Below are 21,552 nucleotides of genomic sequence, written 5' to 3' on the forward strand. Positions count from 1 at the left end.
ACCAGGAAAACCCTCACTGCTTTTCTTCATACGGTGCCATGTGGAATCTCCATCAATCCACCTGAGAGGGCCTCATCCCAAAGACAGCACGTATCAGCAGTGCGGAACTCCCTCGGTGCTGCACTTGCCGTGTTGGCTAGTTTTATTTAGCTCAGATGGTTAGGGTGGGCCTTGAAGACACGACCTTGTGGCTCGGCGGGAAGAATGCCACCAACAAAGCCACGATTGGCACCTTCTGGTTTAACCGGGGACGGGCTAGCTGGTCTGGCCTGTTGCCTTCATCAACATGTTCTGGCCACTGAGTTTGGTGCTGCTCTATTGGAACAGCCTGCAAGTATCGAAGTTGTGTATCCCTGATAAAAAAGGATAGGCTGTCGAAGCTTTTCATCTTGGACTCATCAGGACAGATGCAAGAATGTCAAATTTCAAAGGGAGCAACCATTTGTACGGCAAGAGAAAACGGTGTTGGCAGGTCAACTCTGAATGTTTGAGGTGTTGCCATGGCGAATGCGCCAGGGAACTATTGTGCCCCCCATCCTTTTAATCAAAAAAAGGCGCAATGTGAGGACTTGTTCTTTTTGCCTGTGGAGGACAGGCTCTGTATAAATATATGTTGTTACGAGCAAACCATTGCGAGCCCGATTGATAATCTTAAATTGGTTGTTATTGTAGCTCTTAGCACGCTCAGGATTGTTTGGCAGGTGCTGTCCAATAATGGAACTTAACGTTAGACATTATATTCTTGAGTTGGATATGATCAGCACGCTGCTGATCATGATCAGCCAAAATTTGATATGATTCACCGATCATTCGGACGTACGGCTCACGTACGTTGCGTTGATATCCATATATCACACTTATTCATGTGTGTGGTGGGCAGAATGTCTATCGTTGCTTCCTTTGAAATTTGACATTCTTGCATTTGTCCTGATGGTGCGCAAGATGGAAAGTTTTGACGGCATGTCCTTTTTTTTCCCCAGCAATATTATCATGACCTTTACTCCAGTATTTTACAGGTCAAAATCAAACCAAAGACGCTTAAATCTAAGATATTGGAGGGCTCCTTGGGAACATCTTTTCTGGAATCTCTGCAGATCCTAAGGTTGCCGTTGATTCCAGAGCCCTGTTCCAGGTTGGCTTGGGTCACCAGCCTTGGGTCAGTATCCTCCGTCTGACCCACTGCACCGTTGCTTCATAGATTGAGCGCGGGGCCTGAGAATAGAATCCAGGCCCACAGTCCGGTTGGAGGTCTGCACTGCTGGAGTTGCCGTCTTCAGGCCGAGGCATTAAACCAACGTTTATCCCAACTGCCCTCTCGGGTGGATGTAAACGATCCCAGGCCCACCATTTTGACGAAGAGCAGGAGAGTTCTCCCGGTGCTGGAGCGAACATTTATCCCTCAATCAACATCATTAAATAGAACTGGTCATCCTCGTGTTACTGTTTCTGGGAGCTTGCTGTGCACAAATTGGCCACCTCGTTTCCAACATAACAGCAGTAACTGCTTCAGAAAATACTTCACTGGCTGCAGGTGCTTTGCGATGTCCTGTGCTGGTGAAAGGGGCTATATGAATGCAACATTTTCCCTCTCTTCCCAATTCTCCCCCTCTCTCGCTCTCAGTCAATCTCTCTCTCAATCTCTCACTCAATCTCTTACCCAATCTCTCTCTCAATCTCTCTCTCGCAATCTCTGCCTCAATCTCTGTCTCTCTCAATCTCTCACTCAATCTCTCTCCCTCAATCTCTGTCTCAATCTCTCTCTCTCTCAATTTCTCTGTCTCAATCTCTCTGTCTCAATCTCTCGCTCAATCTCTCACTCAATCTCTCACTCAATCTCTCTCCCTCAATCTCTGTCTCAATCTCTCTCTCTCTCAATTTCTCTGTCTCAATCTCTGTCTCAATCTCTGTCTCAATCTCTGTCTCAATCTCTGTCTCAATCTCTCACTCAATCTCTCACTCAATCTCTGTCTCAATCTCTCTCTCAATCTCTGTCTCACTCTCTGTCTCAATCTCTGTCTCACTCTGTCTCACTCTCTGTCTCACTCTCTGTCTCACTCTCTGTCTCACTCTCTGTCTCACTCTCTGTCTCACTCTCAGTCTCAATCTCTGTCTCAATCACTGTCTCAATCTCTCTCTCTCAATCTCTGTCACAATCTCTCTCTCAATCTCTCTCTCTCAATCACTCCCTCAATCTCTCTCAATCTCTCTCTCTCAATCTCTCTCTCAATCTCTCTCTCAATCTTTCTCCCTCAATCTCTGTCTCAATCTCTGTCTCAATCTCACTCTCAATCTCTCTCTCGCAATCTCTGTCTCAATCTCTGACTCAATCACTCTTCCTCAATCTCTGTCTCAGTCTCTGTCTCAGTCTCTCTCTCTCAATCTCTCCCTCAATCTCTCTATCAATCTCTGTCTCAATCTCTCTCCCTCAATCTCTGTCTCTATCTCTGTCTCAATTTCTGTCTCAATCTCTCTCCCTCAATCTCTGTCTCAATCTCTCTGTCTCAATCTCCGTCACAATCTCTCTCCCTCAATCTCTGTCTCAATCTCTCTCCCTCAATCTCTGTCTCAATCTCTGTCTCAATCTCTGTCTCAATCTCGGTATCAATCTCGGTCTCAATCTCTGTCTCAATCTCTCTCTCAATCTCTCTCTCAATCTCTCTCTCAATCTCTCTCTCAATCTCTCTCAATCACTGTCTCAATCTCTGTCGCAATCTCTCTGTCTCAATCTCTGTCTCAATCTCACTCTCAATCTATCTCTCTCAATCTCTGTCTCAATCTCTCTCTCGCAATCTCTGTCTCAATCTCTATCTCAAACTCTGTCTCAATCTCTATCTCAATCTCTGTCTCAATCTCTCTCTCAATCTCTCTCTCAATCTCTCTCTCAATCTCTCTCTCAATCTCTCTCTCAATCTCTCTCAATCTCTCTCTCTCTGTCTCAATCTCTCCCTCAATATCTCTCTCAATCTCTGTCTCAATCTCTGTCTCAATCTCTCTCAATCTCTGTCCCAATCTCTGTCTCAATCTCTCTTTCAATCCCTGTCTCAATCTCTCCCTCAATCTCTCTCTCAATCTATCTGTCTCAATCTCTCTCAATCTCTCACCATCAATCTCTCTCTCTCAATCTCTCTCTCAATCTCTCTCTCTCAATCACTCCCTCAATCTCTCTCAATCTCTCTCTCTCAATCTCTCTCTCAATCTCTCTCTCAATCTTTCTCCCTCAATCTCTGTCTCAATCTCACTCTCAATCTCTCTCTCGCAATCTCTGTCTCAATCTCTATCTCAATCTCTGACTCAATCACTCTTCCTCAATCTCTGTCTCAGTCTCTGTCTCAGTCTCTCTCTCTCAATCTCTCCCTCAATCTCTCTATCAATCTCTGTCTCAATCTCTCTCCCTCAATCTCTGTCTCAATCTCTGTCTCAATTTCTGTCTCAATCTCTCTCCCTCAATCTCTGTCTCAATCTCTCTGTCTCAATCTCCGTCACAATCTCTCTCCCTCAATCTCTGTCTCAATCTCTCTCCCTCAATCTCGGTCTCAATCTCGGTCTCAATCTCGGTCTCAATCTCTCTCTCAATCTCTCTCTCAATCTCTCTCTCAATCTCTCTCAATCACTGTCTCAATCTCTGTCGCAATCTCTCTGTCTCAATCTCTGTCTCAATCTCACTCTCAATCTATCTCTCTCAATCTCTGTCTCAATCAATCTCTGTCTCAAACTCTGTCTCAATCTCTGTCTCAATCTCTATCTCAATCTCTGTCTCAAACTCTGTCTCAATCTCTATCTCAATCTCTGTCTCACTCACTCTCCCTCAATCTCTGTCTCAATCTCTGTCTCAATCTCTCTCTCAATCTCTCTATCTCTCTCTCTATCTCTCTCTCAATCTCTCTCTCAATCTCTGTCTCAATCTCTCTCTCAATCTCTCTCAATCTCTCTCTCTCTGTCTCAATCTCTCCCTCAATCTCTCTCTCAATCTCTGTCTCAATCTCTGTCTCAATCTCTCTCAATCTCTGTCCCAATCTCTGTCTCAATCTCTCTCTCAATCCCTGTCTCAATCTCTCCCTCAATCTCTCTCTCAATCTCTCTGTCTCAATCTCTCTCAATCTCTCACCATCAATCTCTCTCTCTCAATCTCTGTCTCAATCTCTCTCTCTCAATCTCTCTCTCTCAATCTCTCGCTCTCAATCTCTCTCCCTCAATCTCTCACTCAATCTCTCTCTCAATCTCTCTCAATCTCTGTCCCAATCTCTGTCTCAATCTCTCTCTCAATCCCTGTCTCAATCTCTCTCTCAATCTCTCTCCATCAATCTCTCTCTCTCAATCTCTGTCTCAATCTCTGTCTCAATCTCTCTCTCAATCTCTCTCTCAATCTCTCTCTCTCAATCTCTCTCTCAATCTCTCTCTCAATCTCTCTCAATCTCTCTCTCTCTGTCTCAATCTCTCCCTCAGTATCTCTCTCAATCTCTGTCTCAATCTCTGTCTCAATCTCTCTCAATCTCTGTCCCAATCTCTGTCCCAATCTCTGTCTCAATCTCTCTCTCAATCTCTCTGTCTCAATCTCTCTCAATCTCTCTCCATCAATCTCTCTCTCTCAATCTCTGTCTCAATCTCTCTCTCTCAATCTATCTCTCAATCCCTCGCTCTCAATCTCTCGCTCTCAATCTCTCTCCCTCAATCTCTCACTCAATCTCTCACTCAATCTCTATCTCATTCTCTCTCAATCTCTGTGTCAATCTCTGTGTCAATCTCTCTCTCAATCTCTCTCTCAATCTCTGTCTCAACCTCTGTCCCAATCTCTGCCTCAATCTCTCTCAAACTCTGTCTCAATCTCTCACTCAATCTCTGTCTCAATCTCTCTCAATCTCTGGCTCAATCTCTCTCAATCTCTCTCTCAATCTCTGTCTCAGTCTCTCTCAATCTGTGTCCCAATCTCTGTCTCAATCTCTCTCAATCTCTGTCTCAATCTGTCTCTCAATCTCTCTCTCTCAATCTCTGTGTCAACGTCTCTCGCAATCTCTCTCGCTCATCCGACCTGTGTCCTGAGTGTATCCGAGTGACATATTGGTTTTCTCTTGTGCCAGGTCTCGATCGGTCAGTGGAGCCTCGTGTGGCCTCTCCTCCAGCCCCCTCAGCAGCCCCAGGGTAAGTGTATGCCGGGCATGTTCTAGCCTTGTGTACCTGTGTGTAGCTCTGCTCGGTGATGGCTGTGCTAATGTATACATGAGCTTCCCAGCTTGGGTCTGCGTATACTCAGAGACACACACACACACCCAGGGGCAGGCGTAGACCATTCGGCCCATCGAGCTTGATCCGCCATTCGATATGATCATGGGTGATTTGGGGTTTGAACTCTACCTTTCTGCCCAGGTACACACAGACTATTGACAGGTACACAGATAGGTACACACAGCATTCACATCACACACCTGGACATACCGACAGTGCCCTACATATTCCTCCTCCTTGGGCAGTCCCTCGGAATTGAGGGTGACTTGTTTCCACTCCGGTTTGATGGGTTCAGGGGTTGTTGATAAGTCTAGTCCGCGATCTGCAGACTCTGCCACGTGCGGGGCAGGCGATACTGGCAGGGGGAGGGATCAGATAGACGGGTTGTTATGGCGATTTCTGTGCTCCCTCCCTCCCGCGCCCCACCCTCACCTCTGCACATCAATAACAGCTTGGAGCCCATTCCATTTCACGTACAGAATTCTCCGTGGGGCGGGGAACATAAAACTGGGAGTCGGAAGTTTAAATTTCTGCAAATGCACTGCCGGACCTGTCTGAGAACATTCACAAATAGGAGCAAGAGGAAGCCATTCAGCCCATCGATTCTGCTCCGCCGGTCAGTAAGGTCATGGCTGATCTGATCGTCAACTCCACTTTTGCCCCCATGATCCTTGACTGTGCCAATTCGTTCATTTAGTTTTACTGATTGGCCATAAGATAGGATAACACTTGACTCCCTTGTCAAGCAAGAATCTGTCCAACTCAGCGTTGGGTATATTCAATGACCCAGACTCCCACTCTTCCCTGCGGAGGGGAATTCGACAAACTAACGGCCCTCTGAAGGACGAAGTTTCTCCTCATCTCCGTCTGAAATGAAAAATGAAAATCGCTTATTGTCACAAGTAGGCTTCAAATGAAGTTACTGTGAAAAGCCCCTAGTCGCCACATTCCGGCGCCTGTTCGGGAAAAGGAACAGTGACCCAGAGCCAGGATCGAACCTGGGACCTTGGCGCTGTGAGGCAACAGTGCTAACCACTGCGCCACCATGCTGCCCAATTGGAGACCCCTTATTTTCAAATTCTGCCCCCCTAGTTCCAGATTCCCCATTTCAGCATCTCCCGAGAGATCACCTCGCATCCTTCTAAACTCCACTGACTGTGGGCCCAACTTGCTCAACAGGTCCTCATAAGATAGACCCCCTTCATCCCAGGAATTAGCCTGGTGAAGCTGGTACACTGCCTCCAACGCAAGTGTGCCCCCTCCCCCCTGAAGAAAGGGGGACCGAAACCGCACAAAAGGGATTAATATTCCCCGCCGTGCTGAAGGCTTGCCCACACCTCGAGGCCAATCGACCCATTTGCCGGTGGTTGCTGTGACTCGCTTTGCCCACTGGGATACACTGCAGAGCTATGTGGCGCCAGCATTGCCAACAGCGACACCAGGAGGCGATGGGTGTCACTGCAGCTCTGCCACTGCCTTGGAGGAGTTAACCCTGCTGGTTTTGCAAAATCGCCCATCTTTTGTTTTAACCATGTTTGCCATTTATTTTTGTTTCCCTTCCCCCCCCCCGGCGATTGCCAGCAGCAATGCATCATTTGGGGAAATAATTTGTACGGAAGCATTATGCAAAAAAGGCTTGATTCCTTTAATCATCCCCTGATGACCTAAAGCCTCTGGGATTACTCAGAAGATGTTTCAGGATCAAGGTTACCAATCTCATCTTCATGATATAGAACATACAGTGCAGAAGGAGGCCATTCGGTCCATCGAGTTTGCACCGACCCACTTAAGCCCTCACTTCCACCCTATCCCCGTAACCCAATAACTCCTCCGAACCTTTTTGGACACTAAGGGCAATTTATCATGGCCAATCCACCTAACCTGCACGTCTTTGGACTGTGGGAGGAAACCGGAGCACCCGGAGGAAACCCACGCAGACACTGGGAGAAGGTGCAGACTCCGCACAGACACTGACCCAGCGGGGAATCGAACCTGGGACCCTGGCGCTGTGAAGGAACAGTGCTAACCGTGCTGCCCCGATGAGGAAGGAAATGTGTTGCGGGTTGAGCTCTGCCTGTCTGACATCTCCACACCCCCTCCACATCTGGCCTGCAATGCAGAGCTGACCACCATGGGACAAACCATCGTCTTGGGAGGGGCGGGGGGCTGCCTCAAGGCCATTGACAAGTCCCTGATTTTATTCCCTCCAACTTATGCCCTTCAGGGAAGAAACTCTGCAATCCTTACTGCGTCGGGCCTGCATGATATGGGTGGCAAGGTGACACAGTGATAGGCACTGCTGCCTCACAGCGCCAGGGACCCGAGTTCGATTCCAGCCTTGGGTGACTGTCCATGTGGAGTCTGCACGTCCTCCCCGTGTCTGGGTGGGTTTCCTCCGGCTGCCCCGGTTTCCTCCCACTGTCCAAAGATGTGCAGGTCAGGTGGATTAGCCATGCTAAATTGTCCTTTAGTGTCCAGGGATGTGCAGGTTAGGTTACGGGGGTAAGGGCGGGGTGGGTGGCCTGGGTGGGTGCTCTTTCGGATGCTCGGTGCAGACTCGATGGGCCGAATGCCCCCCTTCACTTCCGTAAGGAATCTATGATCAGACCCAGGACAATGTGGTTGACTCTTAACTTCCCTCTGAAGTAGCCCAGCAAACCACTCGGTTTAACGGCAATTAGGGGTGAGTAACAAATGCTGACCCAGCCAGCGACTACTCCGTTCCCGTGAAAAATGGGTGATCCACCAGCTGCCTGCCTGGGCCCAAGTTCTGGAATTCCTTCCCGAAACCTCGCCATTTTTCCCTCTCTCTACTCTCCCGTGAAGAGATTCCTGAAAACCTTCTCCTAATATCTCGATGTTGGGCCCCCATGCCTCCATTTAGAATCTTTGCTTCTAGTTTGTGAAGTGCGGGGGTGTCAAAGCTAGGGGCAGGAATGAAAATGCTCCGTGTTCCTCAGTGGACTGCGCTTCCTAAGTATTCCGGAGATTCCCAGCTCCTCACACGCACATCCGACAAGAACATTTCACTAGTCTCTGTGCCTGTTTTGGTTGTTATGCTTTTTTTGGGTGCACTCTGACTCTGGGATGTCTCGGTGTTTTTGGGGGTACACTGCTGCCTTATAGTCTGTGTGTGGGGGGGGGGGGGGGGGGGAGATCCTATCCCTTCTCCCGCTGAACCTGGGTGAGCATCATCAGCCTGGGTTTGATGGATGGCCAGTGGGGGCTGGGGGGATGATTTTAGTGACCGAATGAGGGACCATATTCCATATTCTTGGATAACCTCTGGATTTGAGGAGCTCTGACCTGTCTGAATTGTTGCTGCATTGGGCACTGTCGTTGGTGTCCAAGAGCTGTGTAGGTGGGTGTGTGGCGTGACTATATTTTTGTGTTTGTGTGTGGTGTGTTTGTATATGGTGTTTGTGTGTATGTTGTGCGCATCTTTTGTGCCTTTGTGGTGTGCGTGTTTATGTATATGTGGTCTCTGTGTGTATGTTGTGTTCGAGTGTAAGTGCACTTTTTCTGCGTGTGGTGTGTCTGTCTCTGTTTCTTGTGTTTTTTAAAAAGAATCTAGAGTACCCAATTCATTTTTTCCAATTAAGGGGCAATTTAGCGTGGCCAATACACCCACCCTGCACATCTTTGGGTTGTGGGGGCGAAACACACGCAGACACGGGGAGAATGTGCAAACTCCACACGGACAGTGACCCGGGGCCAAGATCGAACCTGGGACCTCGGCGCCGTGAGGCATCAGTGCTAACCACTGCGCCACCGTGCTGCCTCTTTTTTTGTGTTTTTTGTCTGTGTGTACGTTTGTGTGTGTATTTCTGTGTGTGCGTTTGTACATGTGTGTGCGTTTGTGTCTATATATGAATGTGTGTATTTGTGTGTACATGCGTATGCATTTGTGTCTATATATATGTCCGTGTGTATGTGCTTTTGTGTGTACATATATGCGTTTGTGTGTACATGTATATGTATGTGTGTGCATTTGTGTGTGTGTATGCCTGTGTGTGTGTGTGTGTGTATATGCCTGTGTACGTTTGTGTGTGTATATACGTGTGTGGGCTACTCAGGGCAGTGGTAGGGATGCTCAAGGGGCTGGTTTAGCACAGGGCTAAATCACTGGCTTTGAAAGCAGACCAAGGCAGGCCAGCAGCACGGTTCAATTCCCGTTCCAGCCTCCCCGAACAGGCGCCGGAATGTGGCGACTAGGGGCTTTTCACAGTGACTTCATTTGAAGCCTACTTGTGGCAATAAGCGATTTTCATTCATTTCATTTAATTTCACATGGGGACGAAGAGATGGTCAGCGAGCCTCCTCAAAGACATTTCATTTGGTGGACGGTTGGGGGGCTGGGGCCTTCTCGCAGGGGGGGGGGGGGGGAGGGAGATGCGAAAAAGAAATCGTCCACTCCTCTGACAGGAAAGAGAATATGGATTGCGGACAGGGGGACGAGCTGCGATTCTGTCTGCGGCCGAACAGTCTGTCACTCGTGAAGACTACTTGGCTGCAGGGTGGGAAGCGGTAACCTTTGGGAGAGGAGGGGAAGTGCTGCGCTGCTGGGGTTAATTGGCTGGCCACCGAGAAACAGCGAGACATCCTTTGTCCAGGTGTTGGTGTTCTGTTATGATAGTTTTCTCTTTAATTTGCAATCCTTTCTCCTCATGCTGCTGAATGCTGCTGTTCTTGTTGTTCTTGTTCACTTCACGTGATTGTTCCTCTCATAACATTCAGCCCATTCGTAAGTTCTCTGTCCCTCCTCAGAGTCCCGTCTTTAGCTTCTCGCCCGCCTCACCTGAGCGCGACGCATGTAAGGATTTCTCGCACCAGCCCGGCACCGTGTGGCAATCGAAATTAGCACACCACCACCACCGCCAGCCAGACCCCAAGACGCAAACGCTGCCAGCCAAGGCTAGCCAGAGCGAGAAGCCATTGCAACCCATTAAATCCAACCCTCTCCCCATCAACCTCGCAGCTACCTCCCCCTCCCCCAACCCCTCGTGCCAGCATCCCTCTGTGCCATCACCACCCCACCACTCCATCCCTTCACCCTCCTTCATTCCGTCTCCCCCCGCTCGATTTTTCCCAGGTACTAAAACCAGCGCCAAATCTATCCCTGCCACACAGGTGACCCCTCACCCCTCCCCTAGAGGCAGCCCCCTCCCCACCCCGCTGGGAACCCCCGTCCACACGCCAAAGGAGAGCCCCACCAGCACGCCCAACGCGACACCGCCGTCCAGCCCAGGGGTCGGAGGAGTGCCTTGGAGGACCCGCCTCAACTCGATCAAGAACAGCTTCCTCGGATCGCCGCGCTTCCATCGGAGGAAGCTACAAGGTGAGTACAGGCTGGACTCTCGGAGCTAGTCAATGGGAGAGGCAATTCGGGCCAATCCTTCAATGTCTAAACTGTCTCCACCCCCAATGTCGATGTTAACACCCCCCCGAAACGATTGGCGTCTTCCACCAATTTCTGGACAAGTCTTGGGGGCCAATGGAGCTACTTGCGGTACAGGCTTGGAGGGCAAAGGGCCTGTTCCTGTGCTGTGTTGTTCTTGGCTCACTTTGATGACATCACTGCCCGGAGCAGTCACCTGATTCTCGCGGTTGGTCCATTTTGTTCGAGGGGGCAGTAGGGTCGGGGGTTGGGAGCCTTGGGAGATCGAGGCGAGTGGAGGGGGGGTGCAATGGCGGGGATTGGGGGTGGTGAGGGGTCGAGGGTAGGGAACAAGGATTGGGCAAGGAGGGAGGGGAGGCAGTGATGGGGGCAGCAGGTGGCGAGTGCTTTCTAAAGTTTGGGATTACCCACAGTCGCAGCCTGCGCTAAAGTGAAGCAAATCGCTCATGGTCTCCATCAGCTCCTTCCTGTCTGTCAGTCCACCTCGAGCATCTCTACAGAGATGGAGACCAAAATGGCAGGTCCAATCGAGTTGGATTGACTGATGGAGACAGTGGATGGATGGAGCTGCATTAACAAATTGAAGGGTGGAAATGGATGAATTGATAGTGTGGGATCGACCGGTGTGGTTGGTCGATTGATAAGAACGAGGCTGATAGAAATGGACAGGCTGAGACACGGATAAATTGAGGTTGTAGATTGATTGAGTCGGCTCAGTAGAGATGGGTGGTTGGACCGAGAGAGATGGACAGATCGTGATAGATGGACGGAGGAGGATACATCAATAAAGGCGAGTGGACAGAAGGTTAGAGGTGGCTAGAACGATGGCCTCAGAGAGAGCAGTGGACAGAGAGCGTAATGGAGGTGGACAGATTGAGAAGAGAGGTGAATCATTGTAGATCTACTGACTGACAAAATGCAGGGATAAATCCATTAAAGTGAATGGGTTAAGATCACATTGTGTGCAGCACCCAATCCCAGCCCTACAGATAATCAGCTTATAGACATTGGGGATGTTAATGAACTTAGAGGAGGTTGGCATCGATTTATTTACACTATTTACAAAGCCTATCGCTCCCAGTCCAATCCTAGCTGGGAGGATTAACCACACCACGCCCTGTTTTGGGCCTGCTTTTATGTAAGCTCATAACCAGCCTCCAAGTGGGTGGCCTCTGCCCCCTGCCTGAGGAACTCGTACTCGACGGGTCCAACGGGAAGATTAATGATGGCTTCCCCGTGGTCCTCATGGGGAGGGGTTTTGACACCGATGTTTCAGAAAGTCGCCTTCTTTTAATAGGAAGAATAGTTTCAGACATCTCGCAAAATCCAAGGCCCTGATTTAAGTTAAATACTGAGGGGTTGAGGGGTGGGGGGGAGTGTGAACGGGAAGAGCAAGAGGTCTCCATTCCCACCACGTGCCGTGATCCCCGCCCCCGTCAACCTCTTCTCCCGGGCAAATATAAATAACGCCTGTCGCTCTAAAGGTAAAATATTCCTGAAGTTAGAATATTTCCCATAGGGACCAGCCCGACCCAACACCGGACGAGATGACCAACCCCTAATTCCGTCGGCACTTGGGTCCCGCCGCCCAAATCCATTATTCATAGAACTTTTGCAATGTGAAGAAGGTGGTCGCGTCCCTGCTGGTCGACCAAGAGCTGCCCAGACCAATCCTGTAACCCCGCAGGTCACGGGCATTTCAAGTAGGCATCTTTCTAAAGGTGGTGAGGGTTTCTGCCTCGACCACCCCTTCGGGCAATGGGTTCCAGACCCCCTCACCACCCTCTTTGGGTGGAATTAAATGTTTCCTCATCGTCCTGCCAATTACTGTAAATCTATGCCCCCCCCCCCACCTTCCCCCCGCGTTGTTTCGCCTTTTACGAAAGTCAACGGATCTATGCCCCTCGTAATTTTAGTTGCCTCAATTAAGTTCCCCTCGGCCTGCTCCGTTCCGAGGGTAATGTCCCCAGCCTTTCCAATCCTTCCGTCACTAAAATCTGAACCCAATGAGAAGTCCCTTCCCACCGATGAGAAGAACTGCGGAACAGTCTACTTACCGCGGGGATAGCAATGTAAACAAGGGGCAGAATGTCCAGGACTAAAGGGACAATTGGATAGCTCTTCCAAGCAGCCAGCACAGGCCCGATGGTCAGCATGGCCTCCCCTTCCCTCCTGCGCTCCATCACTCCACGATTCCAAACTGGAAAGCATCTGCGATGCCACTGTCGATGTCACTCGGCTGGTTAATGGGAGGAGGTTGCCATTGGGCTATTGAGAGTGGATACTGAGTTCCACAGCCTCGCTGGTCCGCACTGGGTGTGTTGGCCGCAACAGTCGCGAGGTGCCACATTTGGCCTCCACCCGTATCCGTCCAGGCCAAAGAGGGTTCAAAATCAGCCAAGGCGTCCGGTGCCCAGCCACCGTCTAGCGAACTCTGCCAGAAAGGTGGGGTCTTTGTGGTTAGGTGAAGGGAGGGTCAGGGTTTACCTTGACCCCATCCAATGTGACTGACCGTCAGGTGAGGAATGGCCCTTTTTGGTGTTACTGGTGGCAAGTCTGCATCTCTCGGGTGGGCATTGTCATGTGACGGTGGGCATTGTCATGTGACGGTGGATATTGTCATGTGACGGTGGGCATTGTCATGTGACGGTGGATATTGTCATGTGACGGTGGATATTGTCATGTGACGGTGGGCATTGTCATGTGACGGTGGATATTGTCATGTGACGGTGGATATTGTCATGTGATGGTGGGCATTGTCATGTGACGGTGGATATTGTCATGTGACGGTGGGCATTGTCATGTGACGGTGGATATTGTCATGTGACGGTGGGTATCGTCATGTGACGGTGGGTATCGTCATGTGACGGTGGGTATTGTCATGTGACGGTGGGCATTGTCATGTGACGGTGGGCATTGTCATGTGACGGTGGGCATTGTCATGTGACGGTGGGCATTGTCATGTGACGAGGCTCATTGCAACATAAAGAGCCAGGAATAGTTATTCAGAATGAAGACTGTTGCTGAGGAAGCCTCCCCCCTTGCAGACGACACTAATACAATGTCCTCTCCTTCCTCCCACCTCCCCATCCCGTGCAGTACCGACTGAGGAAATGTCAAGTTTGACGCCAGAATCATCACCGGAGTAAGTTCAACTTTTGGGCTAATCTCGAGGGTAATGGCGGGCACAGAGAATAACCCCTGCCTTGGGTCACACACTCTCTGTTTATCTGTCACTTCTGAATCGTTCCTATCTCCCTGTCCCTCTGGACTCCATTTTCTCTTCACTTTGCTTTTCCATTCTCATCTTAACCTTTTTCTTCCTCTTCAGCTTGTTCTGAATCCTGTTTATCTTGGGTTATTCCCATTTCTCCTTCTCTTAGTTTCGCTTTCTATTCAGTTTTCCTTTCTTATCCATCTCTTCTCTCTCTTCCTTACTTCACTCCCCCCCCCCCCCACTTTCCTATCTACCTCCTTCTCCTCTCTCTCTCTTTTCTCTCGATCACATTCCTTCTATTTCCTCCCCCTCATTCCCCCCCCCCACTTTTCTATCTACCCCCTTCTCTTCTCTCTCTCTGTCCTCTCCATCTCATTCTTACTCTTTCAACAAAGAACAATGCAGCACAGGACAGGCCCTCTGGCCCGCCAAGCCTGCACTGGTCATCGTCGAATTTACAGTGCAGTAGGAGGCCATTCGGCCCATCGAGTCTGCACCGGCTCTTGGAAAGAGCACCCTATCCAATGTCCACACCGCCACCCTATCCCCACAACCCAGCAACCCCACCCAACACTAAGGGCAATTTTGGACACTAAGGGCAATTTATCATGGCCAATCCACCTAACCTGCACATCTTTAGACTGTGGGAGGAAACCGGAGCACCCGGAGGAAACCCACGCACACACGGGGAGAACGTGCAGACTCTGCACAGACAGTGACCCAAGCCGGGAATCGAACCTGGGACCATGGAGCTGTGAAGCAATTGTGCTATCCACAATGCTACCGTGCTACCCATGATACCAACCTTGGCCAAAGCCCTCAGCACTTCCTTGTGCCGTATCCCTCTATACCCATCCTATCCATGTGTTTGCCAAGATCTCTTTTGAACGCCGTTAATGTATCTGCTTCCACAACCTCCCCTGGCAAATCGTTCCAGGCACTCACCACCCTCTGTAAAAAAAAACCTGCCTCGCACATCTCCTCTAAACTTTGCCCCACGGACCTTAAACCGATGCCCCCTGGTGACTGACCCCTCCACCCTGGGAAAGAGTGTCTGCCCATCCACTCTATCTACCTCATAATCTTGTCGCCCTCTATCAGGTCACCCCTCAACCTCCGACTTTCTAACAAAAACAGTCCGAGTCTATTCAGCCCCTCCGCACGGCTAACACCCTCCAGACCAGGCAACATCCTGGTAAACCTCCTCTGCCCCCTCTCCAAAGCCTCCACATCCTTCTGGTAGTGTGGCGACCAGAATTGCGCGCAATATTCCAAATGCGGCCGCACCAAGGTTCTTTCCCCTCATTCCCGCCCACCACCCACTTCCCTCACTATCTCCTTCCCTCTCGCTTTCCGTTCTGTTGGGAGCGCTGCAATGCTGGAGCTGATGTTTTTGGGGGTGAATTGTTAAGTCAAGGCCCCCATCCCCCCCCCCCGCCAGCTCGGGTTGGATATAAGAGATCGCACAGTCACTGTTTTGGAGGAGTGCAGGGGGATTTGTCCTGCCGTTCTGGCCGATATTAACCATTCAGTCAACATCACAGAAAAGCAGGTTATCTGTGTTGCTATCACTTTGCTGTTCATGGGAGCTTGCTGTGCACAGATTGGCTGCCCCTTTTCCTACATTACGACAGTGACCACTCTTCAAAGAGGAAACCACTGTCTGGAAGAGACATCCGGTGCGCTACACAAATGCAATTCTTTCTAATGAACTGACGGTGATGCCAGAGGGGCAGGTCAGGATTGCGGAACCACGGCAGCAATGGGCGAGCAATCCGTGAGAGGGGGGAGGCAGGGGAGTGGGTGGATCGGTGGGGGGAGGGGAGGCAGGGGCGCAGTCAGCATGGGTGGTGAGGGAGCGGTGGGGGGGAAATGGGGTGTTACAGGATCTTCCCAGGGGAGGATGGAGCCTCCCCTCTCAGGGCCAAGCTGGGGAGGAGGCTGGTGGCAGCTCGCCGGTGGTTACCTGTGTAAGGAGGTGGCCTAGCTGTAATGTCACTGGACTGAGTAATCCAGAGGCCCAGGTTAATACACTGCGGACAGAGCTGTGCTCTGTCGGAGCCTAAATCAGTGTGGGGAGGGGGCCTTTATACTGCTTCCAATCCTTGTTGGATATGCTCGAGAATCCATAGAATGCCAACAGTGCATAAGGAGGCCATTCGGCCCATTGAGTCTGCACCGACCCTTTGAAAGAGCACCTGACCTAGGCCCACGCCCCCACCCTATCCCCGTAACCCTGGTTCTGCCCGCTGCCAGGCCCAATTTACGTCTGTGCATTTTTTGTATCTGTTGCTGGGGGTGTTTTCATCAGCTCCCCCAGCTCCCCACAACACATACTCAACACCCAGTCAAGAACTAAATATCCTCTCCCGATGACATCGCAGCCCCACCCCACCCTTCCGCACATCAGCACCTGAAGCCGTCGTGCCCTTCTGTAGACCGAGTGGGCATGTGATGACGCGGCCACTTAAAGGGTCACGTGACGGGAGTTCTCCCCAGGGCACGGACAGAGTACCACCACTGCTCAGCTGGTAAATAAAGCATTGTTTGTCGCAAGTCCTTGGTCGCCAGTCTCTGTGAACCCAGCAATTTGCCCCACTTCAGCCGCTGAAGCTCCCCGCCCCAACCTCTCCCCCACACCTCCACAGCTCAGCGTACCACCCAGATAATCGCTCTTGTGGGGGGGGGGTTGGACTGGGGTGGGCACAGTAAGCAGTCTGACAACACCAGGTTAAAGTCCAACAGGTTTGTTTCGAATCACTGGCTTTCGGAGCGCAGCTCCTTCCTCAGGTGAATGAAGAGGTAGGTTCCACATGTAATAATAATAGTAATAATCGCTTATTGTCACAAGTAGGCTTCAATGAAGTTACTGTGAAAAGCTCCTAGTCGCCACATTCCGGCGCCAGTTCGGGGAGGCTGGAATGGGAATACATGGTATACATGTGGGTGTATATATGTGCTTGTGGAACCCACCTCTTCATTCACCTGAGGAAGGAGATGCACTCCGAAAGCTAGTGATTTGAAACAAACCTGTTGGGTTTCAGTTTCTGTAGTAACGCCTGTTTTCTCTCTATCTTGCAGACTTGCTAAGAAGTCGTGGTTTGGAAACTTCATTAATCTGGACAAAGAAGAACAGATATTTGTTGTCATCAGAGATAAGCCTTTGAGCTCCATCAAAGCTGACATTGTGCACGCCTTCCTCTCAGTGAGATGCTAACCATTCCTCCCTCCAACATCACTTTGTGCTCTCCCGCAGTCTATTAGAGACGGGGAGGGTCCCAGGGTCACTCACCCGGCCTGTGCTGTGTTAGCCGATCCCAATCAGGATGGGTGCGCGGGGAGAACAGACAGACTGGGGACGTTGGGACTGTTTGCCTTGAAGAAAGGTGCGAGGCGATTTGATCGAGATAGCCAAACCCGCGAGGGATCTGGACAGGGCAGGCGGAGAAACGAGAAACCGTCCCCAAAGGTGGAAGGATCAGGGACGAGAGGGACACAGGGTCATCGGCGAAAGAAGCGGCAGAGACAGGGGGAGGAACATTTTCACCCAGCGAGGGTTTAGGGTCTGGAATGCGCTGCCTGAGAGTGTGGGGGGCGGCAGAGTCAATCGCGGCGTTCAAGAGGGAATGGGATCGTTATCTGAAAAGGAAGAATGTGCAGGGTTATGATGGGGAGAGGGTGAGGGAGTGGGACGAGGGAAAGCCCAGGACTGAGCGCATTACTCCCGCTGAGGCCAAACTAGTATTTTACACAAGTTTAATTTCAGTTCCTCGGTCTTGTACTCCACGCCTCTATTAATAAAGTCTGCAATGCCATATGCTTTATTAATTGCACTCTCAAGCTGGCCTGCCGCGTTTACTAGACACGTGTTACATTCATGCAGCTGAGGGGATTATGGGCTCCGTAACATCTTGCGGCACTTGCAGGGTTTGTGTGCAGATGTTGATAGTTCAGCCCTAGTGCTCAAAGGACAAGGTGGGGGCTGGGGGGAGTTCAGGGGACGGGGGGGCCCACTGGCTCACAGGCCCCTCTCTATCTGCGAGAAGGCCCCAGTCCCCCAACCGTCCACCAAATGAAATGTCTTCGAGGAGGCTCACTGACCATCTCTTCGTCCCCATGTGAAATTAAATGAAATGAATGAAAATCGCTTATTGTCACAAGTAGGCTTCAAATGAGGTTACTGTGAAACGCCCCTAGTCGCCACATTCCGGCGCCTGTTCGGGAAGGCTGGCACGGTTCAGACAAGGTCCCGTTACCAATTGACCAGACATGGTAAACCCGATCTTCAAAGGGCCCGGGTGTCCTTGTTCTCGAGTGGCTGGGAGCTAACATGCAGGCACAGCAAGCAATTGATAAAGCCTGGCCTTGCATTGGCTGGGAATCGAATCCGGGCCTCCCGCGTAATACTACTCTTTCAGTTAGCAATTAAGGCAGCAAATGGTACGTTGGCCTTGAAGGCAAGAGGATTTGAGTGCATGAGTGGAAATGTCTTACGGCAATTATATAGAACCTTGGTCGGACCTTATCTGGCGCACTGTGTGACACTTTGTTCTCCTTACCTAAGGTGAGATATAATTGCCGTGAGGGAGTTCAACAAATTAATACATTCATTCCTGCGATGGAGGGATTGTCCCACGAGGAAAGGTTAAATAGACTGGGCTTTATTCTCTGGGGTTTGCATATAATGAGAGGTGACCTCATTCAAACATACTTAATTCTTAACAGGGCACGGCAGGGTAGGTGCAGGAGGGAGGTTTCCCTTGGCTGGGGGAATGGGGGGGGGGGGGAGGAGGTCAAAAACCATTGGGACACAGTCTCAGAATGAGGGGTAGGCCTTATAGGGACTTACTTGAAGAGGCATTTATTCACTCTTTGGAAGCTAGAGGGGGGGGGGGGGCCGTGGAGGCTCCATCGGCGAGCACGTTCAAGAGTGAGATCGACAAGGGCAGCATGGTGGCGCAGTGGTTAGCCCTGCTGCCTCACGGCGTCGAGGTCCCAGGTTCGATCCCGGCCCCGGGTCACTGTCCGTGTGGAGTTTGCACATTCACTGTGTCTGCGTGGGTTTCGCCCCACAACCCAAAGATGTGCAGGAGAGGTGGATTGGCCACGGTAAATTGCCCCTTAATTGGGAAAAAAAATGAATTGGGTGCTCTAAATTTATTTTTAAAAAGAGTGAGATCGACAGATTTCGAAAAGCATTAAGTTCTGTGAGGATAGTTCCGGAAAATGGCGTTGGAAGTAGAAGAGCAGCCAGGGCCTCATTGTATGCTGGAGCTGATTCGAAGGGCTGAATGGACTCAGCCAGCTCCCATGTTCCCAGAACCACTGCTGTGAGAAAACCCAGGAGAAAAATCATTTAATATAAAAATAGCTTTTTTTTCATTTGCTTTCAACGTGCTTTTTTAAAATCGGTTTTGAAAGTATTGCCGATTGGGCCAAAAGATTGATCGAATTGGGTGACGAAAAGTACTTTTGCTTCAGGTGTGCACTCTCAGGATGGACATGTTGGTGTGAATGTAGGGCTGGAACTCTCTCTGTTGTTTCACAGAATGGCTGGCTGGGCAGCATCTGTTGCCCATCCCTAATTGCCCCTTGAGACGGTGGCGGTGAGCCGCCGCCTTGACCCCGCCGCAGCCCATGTGGTGTAGGTACACCCACAGTGCTGTTAGGGAGGGAGTTCTAGGATTTTGACCCAGCGACAGTGAAGGAACGGCCGATATATTTCCAAGTCGGGGTGGTGAGTGACTCGGGAGGGGAACTTGCAGGTGGGGGTGTTCCCCGTGCATCTGAGGCCCTTCTCCTTCCAGGTGGAAAACCAATTAAAAATCTGTCTTAACTCCTCCTTAAATTGGGTTTGGAAGGTGCTGTCGAACGAGCCTCCTGCAGTGAATCTTGTAGATGGTGCACACGGCTGCCACTGTGCGTCAGTGGTGGAGGGAGTGGATGTTTAAGTCAGTGGGTGGGGTGCAGTTCAAGCTGGGAGTTGTTGGAGATGCACTCGTGCATCAAGGGGAGAGTATTCCATCACACTCCCGACTTGTGCCTTGCAGATGGGGGACAGACTTTGGGGAGTCAGGAGGGGTGTTACTCGACGATGAATTCCCAGTCTCTGACCCACTCTGGTCGCCACAGTATTTATATTGTTGGTCCAGTTCAGTTTCTGGTCAATGATATTCTCCAGGATGTTGATAGTGGAGGGGGGGGGGGGGGTTGCTCAGCAATGGTAATGTCAGGGTGAATGTCAGCGTGAGATGGTTAGATTCTCTCTTGTTGGAGACTATTACTAGTCTGAGGATAAAAGGTAGCAAATTTAAAACAGAGGTGAGGAAAAACTACTCTTCCCAAAGGGTTGTGAATCTATGGAATTTGCTTCCCCAGAGTGCGGTGGATGCTGGGATAGTGAGTCAATTTAAGGAGTTAGACATTTTTAATTGCCAATGGGTTGAAAGGTTATGGACGGTGGAGTTAAGGCCAGGGTGAGATAGCAATGATCGAATGGCAGAGCAGACACGATGGGCCATATGGCCTAATTCTGTTCCTATATCTTATGAACTCATAAACTATGTAATGAAACCTTCAAGAATACCTTCAGCCAAGTTGCCAAGCCTAAAATGGATCCACTATTGATGTAGGCCAGGAAATCTCCTGTATGTGAATGACTGTGATGTTGGGAATATGGTCTGAGCTGAGAACCGGTGAGCGAGGGTAATTTTCTCAGGGCTAATGGTGGAAGACAAGTCAGGGGAGAAAAATTTCGGCCTACCTGTTATGCTCTGAGATAAAGAATGGTCACTCCACAGTCTCTGGGGAGGAGTATCTTGGTGCCCATGGAACCTTGCCCCAGTCAGGGAACCTTGCCCCTGTCAGAGTGAACAGATCCTTGGGAGTGGGGCGGAGGGAGGAGGAGGGGAATAAAGGAAGGGAACATTGGGAATTAAGGCTCCAATAACCTTTGCTTTTCTCCAGATTCCCAGCTTGAGTCACAGCGTCATCTCGCAAACGAGTTTCCGTGCAGAGTACAAATCGGTAGGAGGCCCAACAGTCTTCCAGAAGCCTGTGAAGTTCCAGGTTGACATCACATACGCAGAAGGCAGCGAAGCGCAGAAAGAGAATGGGATTTATTCTGTCACATTCACATTAATGTCAGGTGAGAGACACTCGGGGAGGACTGGGAGGTGGCGTAATTACTGTAATTTACTCAATAATTCTAGTTAAGGTTTTTTGTGCTGAGTGTGCGGCAGTATAGTCCCGTGAAAACGTTAAAACGCTAAGGAGGGGGTGTGGCACGGCGGCACAGTGGTTAGCACTGTTGCCCCACGGTGCCGAGGACCCGGTTTCGATCCCGGCCCCGGGTCACCGTCCGTGTGGAGTTTGCACATTCTCCCCCTGGCTGCGTGGGTCTCACCCCCACAACCCAAAGATGTGCAGGGTAGGTGGATTGGCCACGCTAAATTACCCCCTTAATTGGGAAAAAAAATAATTGGGCACTTTAGATTTATTTAAAATTGCACTAAGGAAAGATATGTTGGCCTTGGGACAGGTTAGTCCTGTGAGAACGTCAAAACTTTGAGGAAAGATATGTTGGCCTTGGAGAGGGCGAAGCACAGGTTTACCAATCCTTTGAGAATTAAATTCTGAGGACAGATTTGGCTTGAATTCCCTCGAGTGTTGGGAGATTGAAGGGGTGAGCTGATCTCAAAATCTTAAACGGTTAAAC

At 50.3% G+C, this 21,552-nt stretch overlaps 1 protein-coding gene across 4 annotated transcripts in view; it reads left to right on the forward strand.

Annotated features, from left to right (window-relative positions):
• Window positions 1-21,552, forward strand: part of LOC140403940 (serine/threonine-protein kinase BRSK2-like) — a 498,437-nt gene that overhangs the window by 472,981 nt on the left and 3,904 nt on the right. For 3 of the 4 annotated variants that reach the window (XM_072492220.1, XM_072492221.1, XM_072492223.1), the window contains 5 exons: window positions 5,076-5,136; window positions 9,958-10,558; window positions 13,718-13,763; window positions 16,917-17,040; window positions 20,802-20,982. In XM_072492220.1, the coding sequence (XP_072348321.1) occupies window positions 5,076-5,136; window positions 9,958-10,558; window positions 13,718-13,763; window positions 16,917-17,040; window positions 20,802-20,982 (1,013 nt within the window). The remainder of the gene's footprint in view (window positions 1-5,075; window positions 5,137-9,957; window positions 10,559-13,717; window positions 13,764-16,916; window positions 17,041-20,801; window positions 20,983-21,552) is intronic. The other variant, XM_072492222.1, reaches the window with a different exon arrangement.

Source organism: Scyliorhinus torazame, chromosome 29 (genome assembly GCF_047496885.1).
Source record: "Scyliorhinus torazame isolate Kashiwa2021f chromosome 29, sScyTor2.1, whole genome shotgun sequence".
Lineage (NCBI taxonomy): Eukaryota > Metazoa > Chordata > Chondrichthyes > Carcharhiniformes > Scyliorhinidae > Scyliorhinus > Scyliorhinus torazame.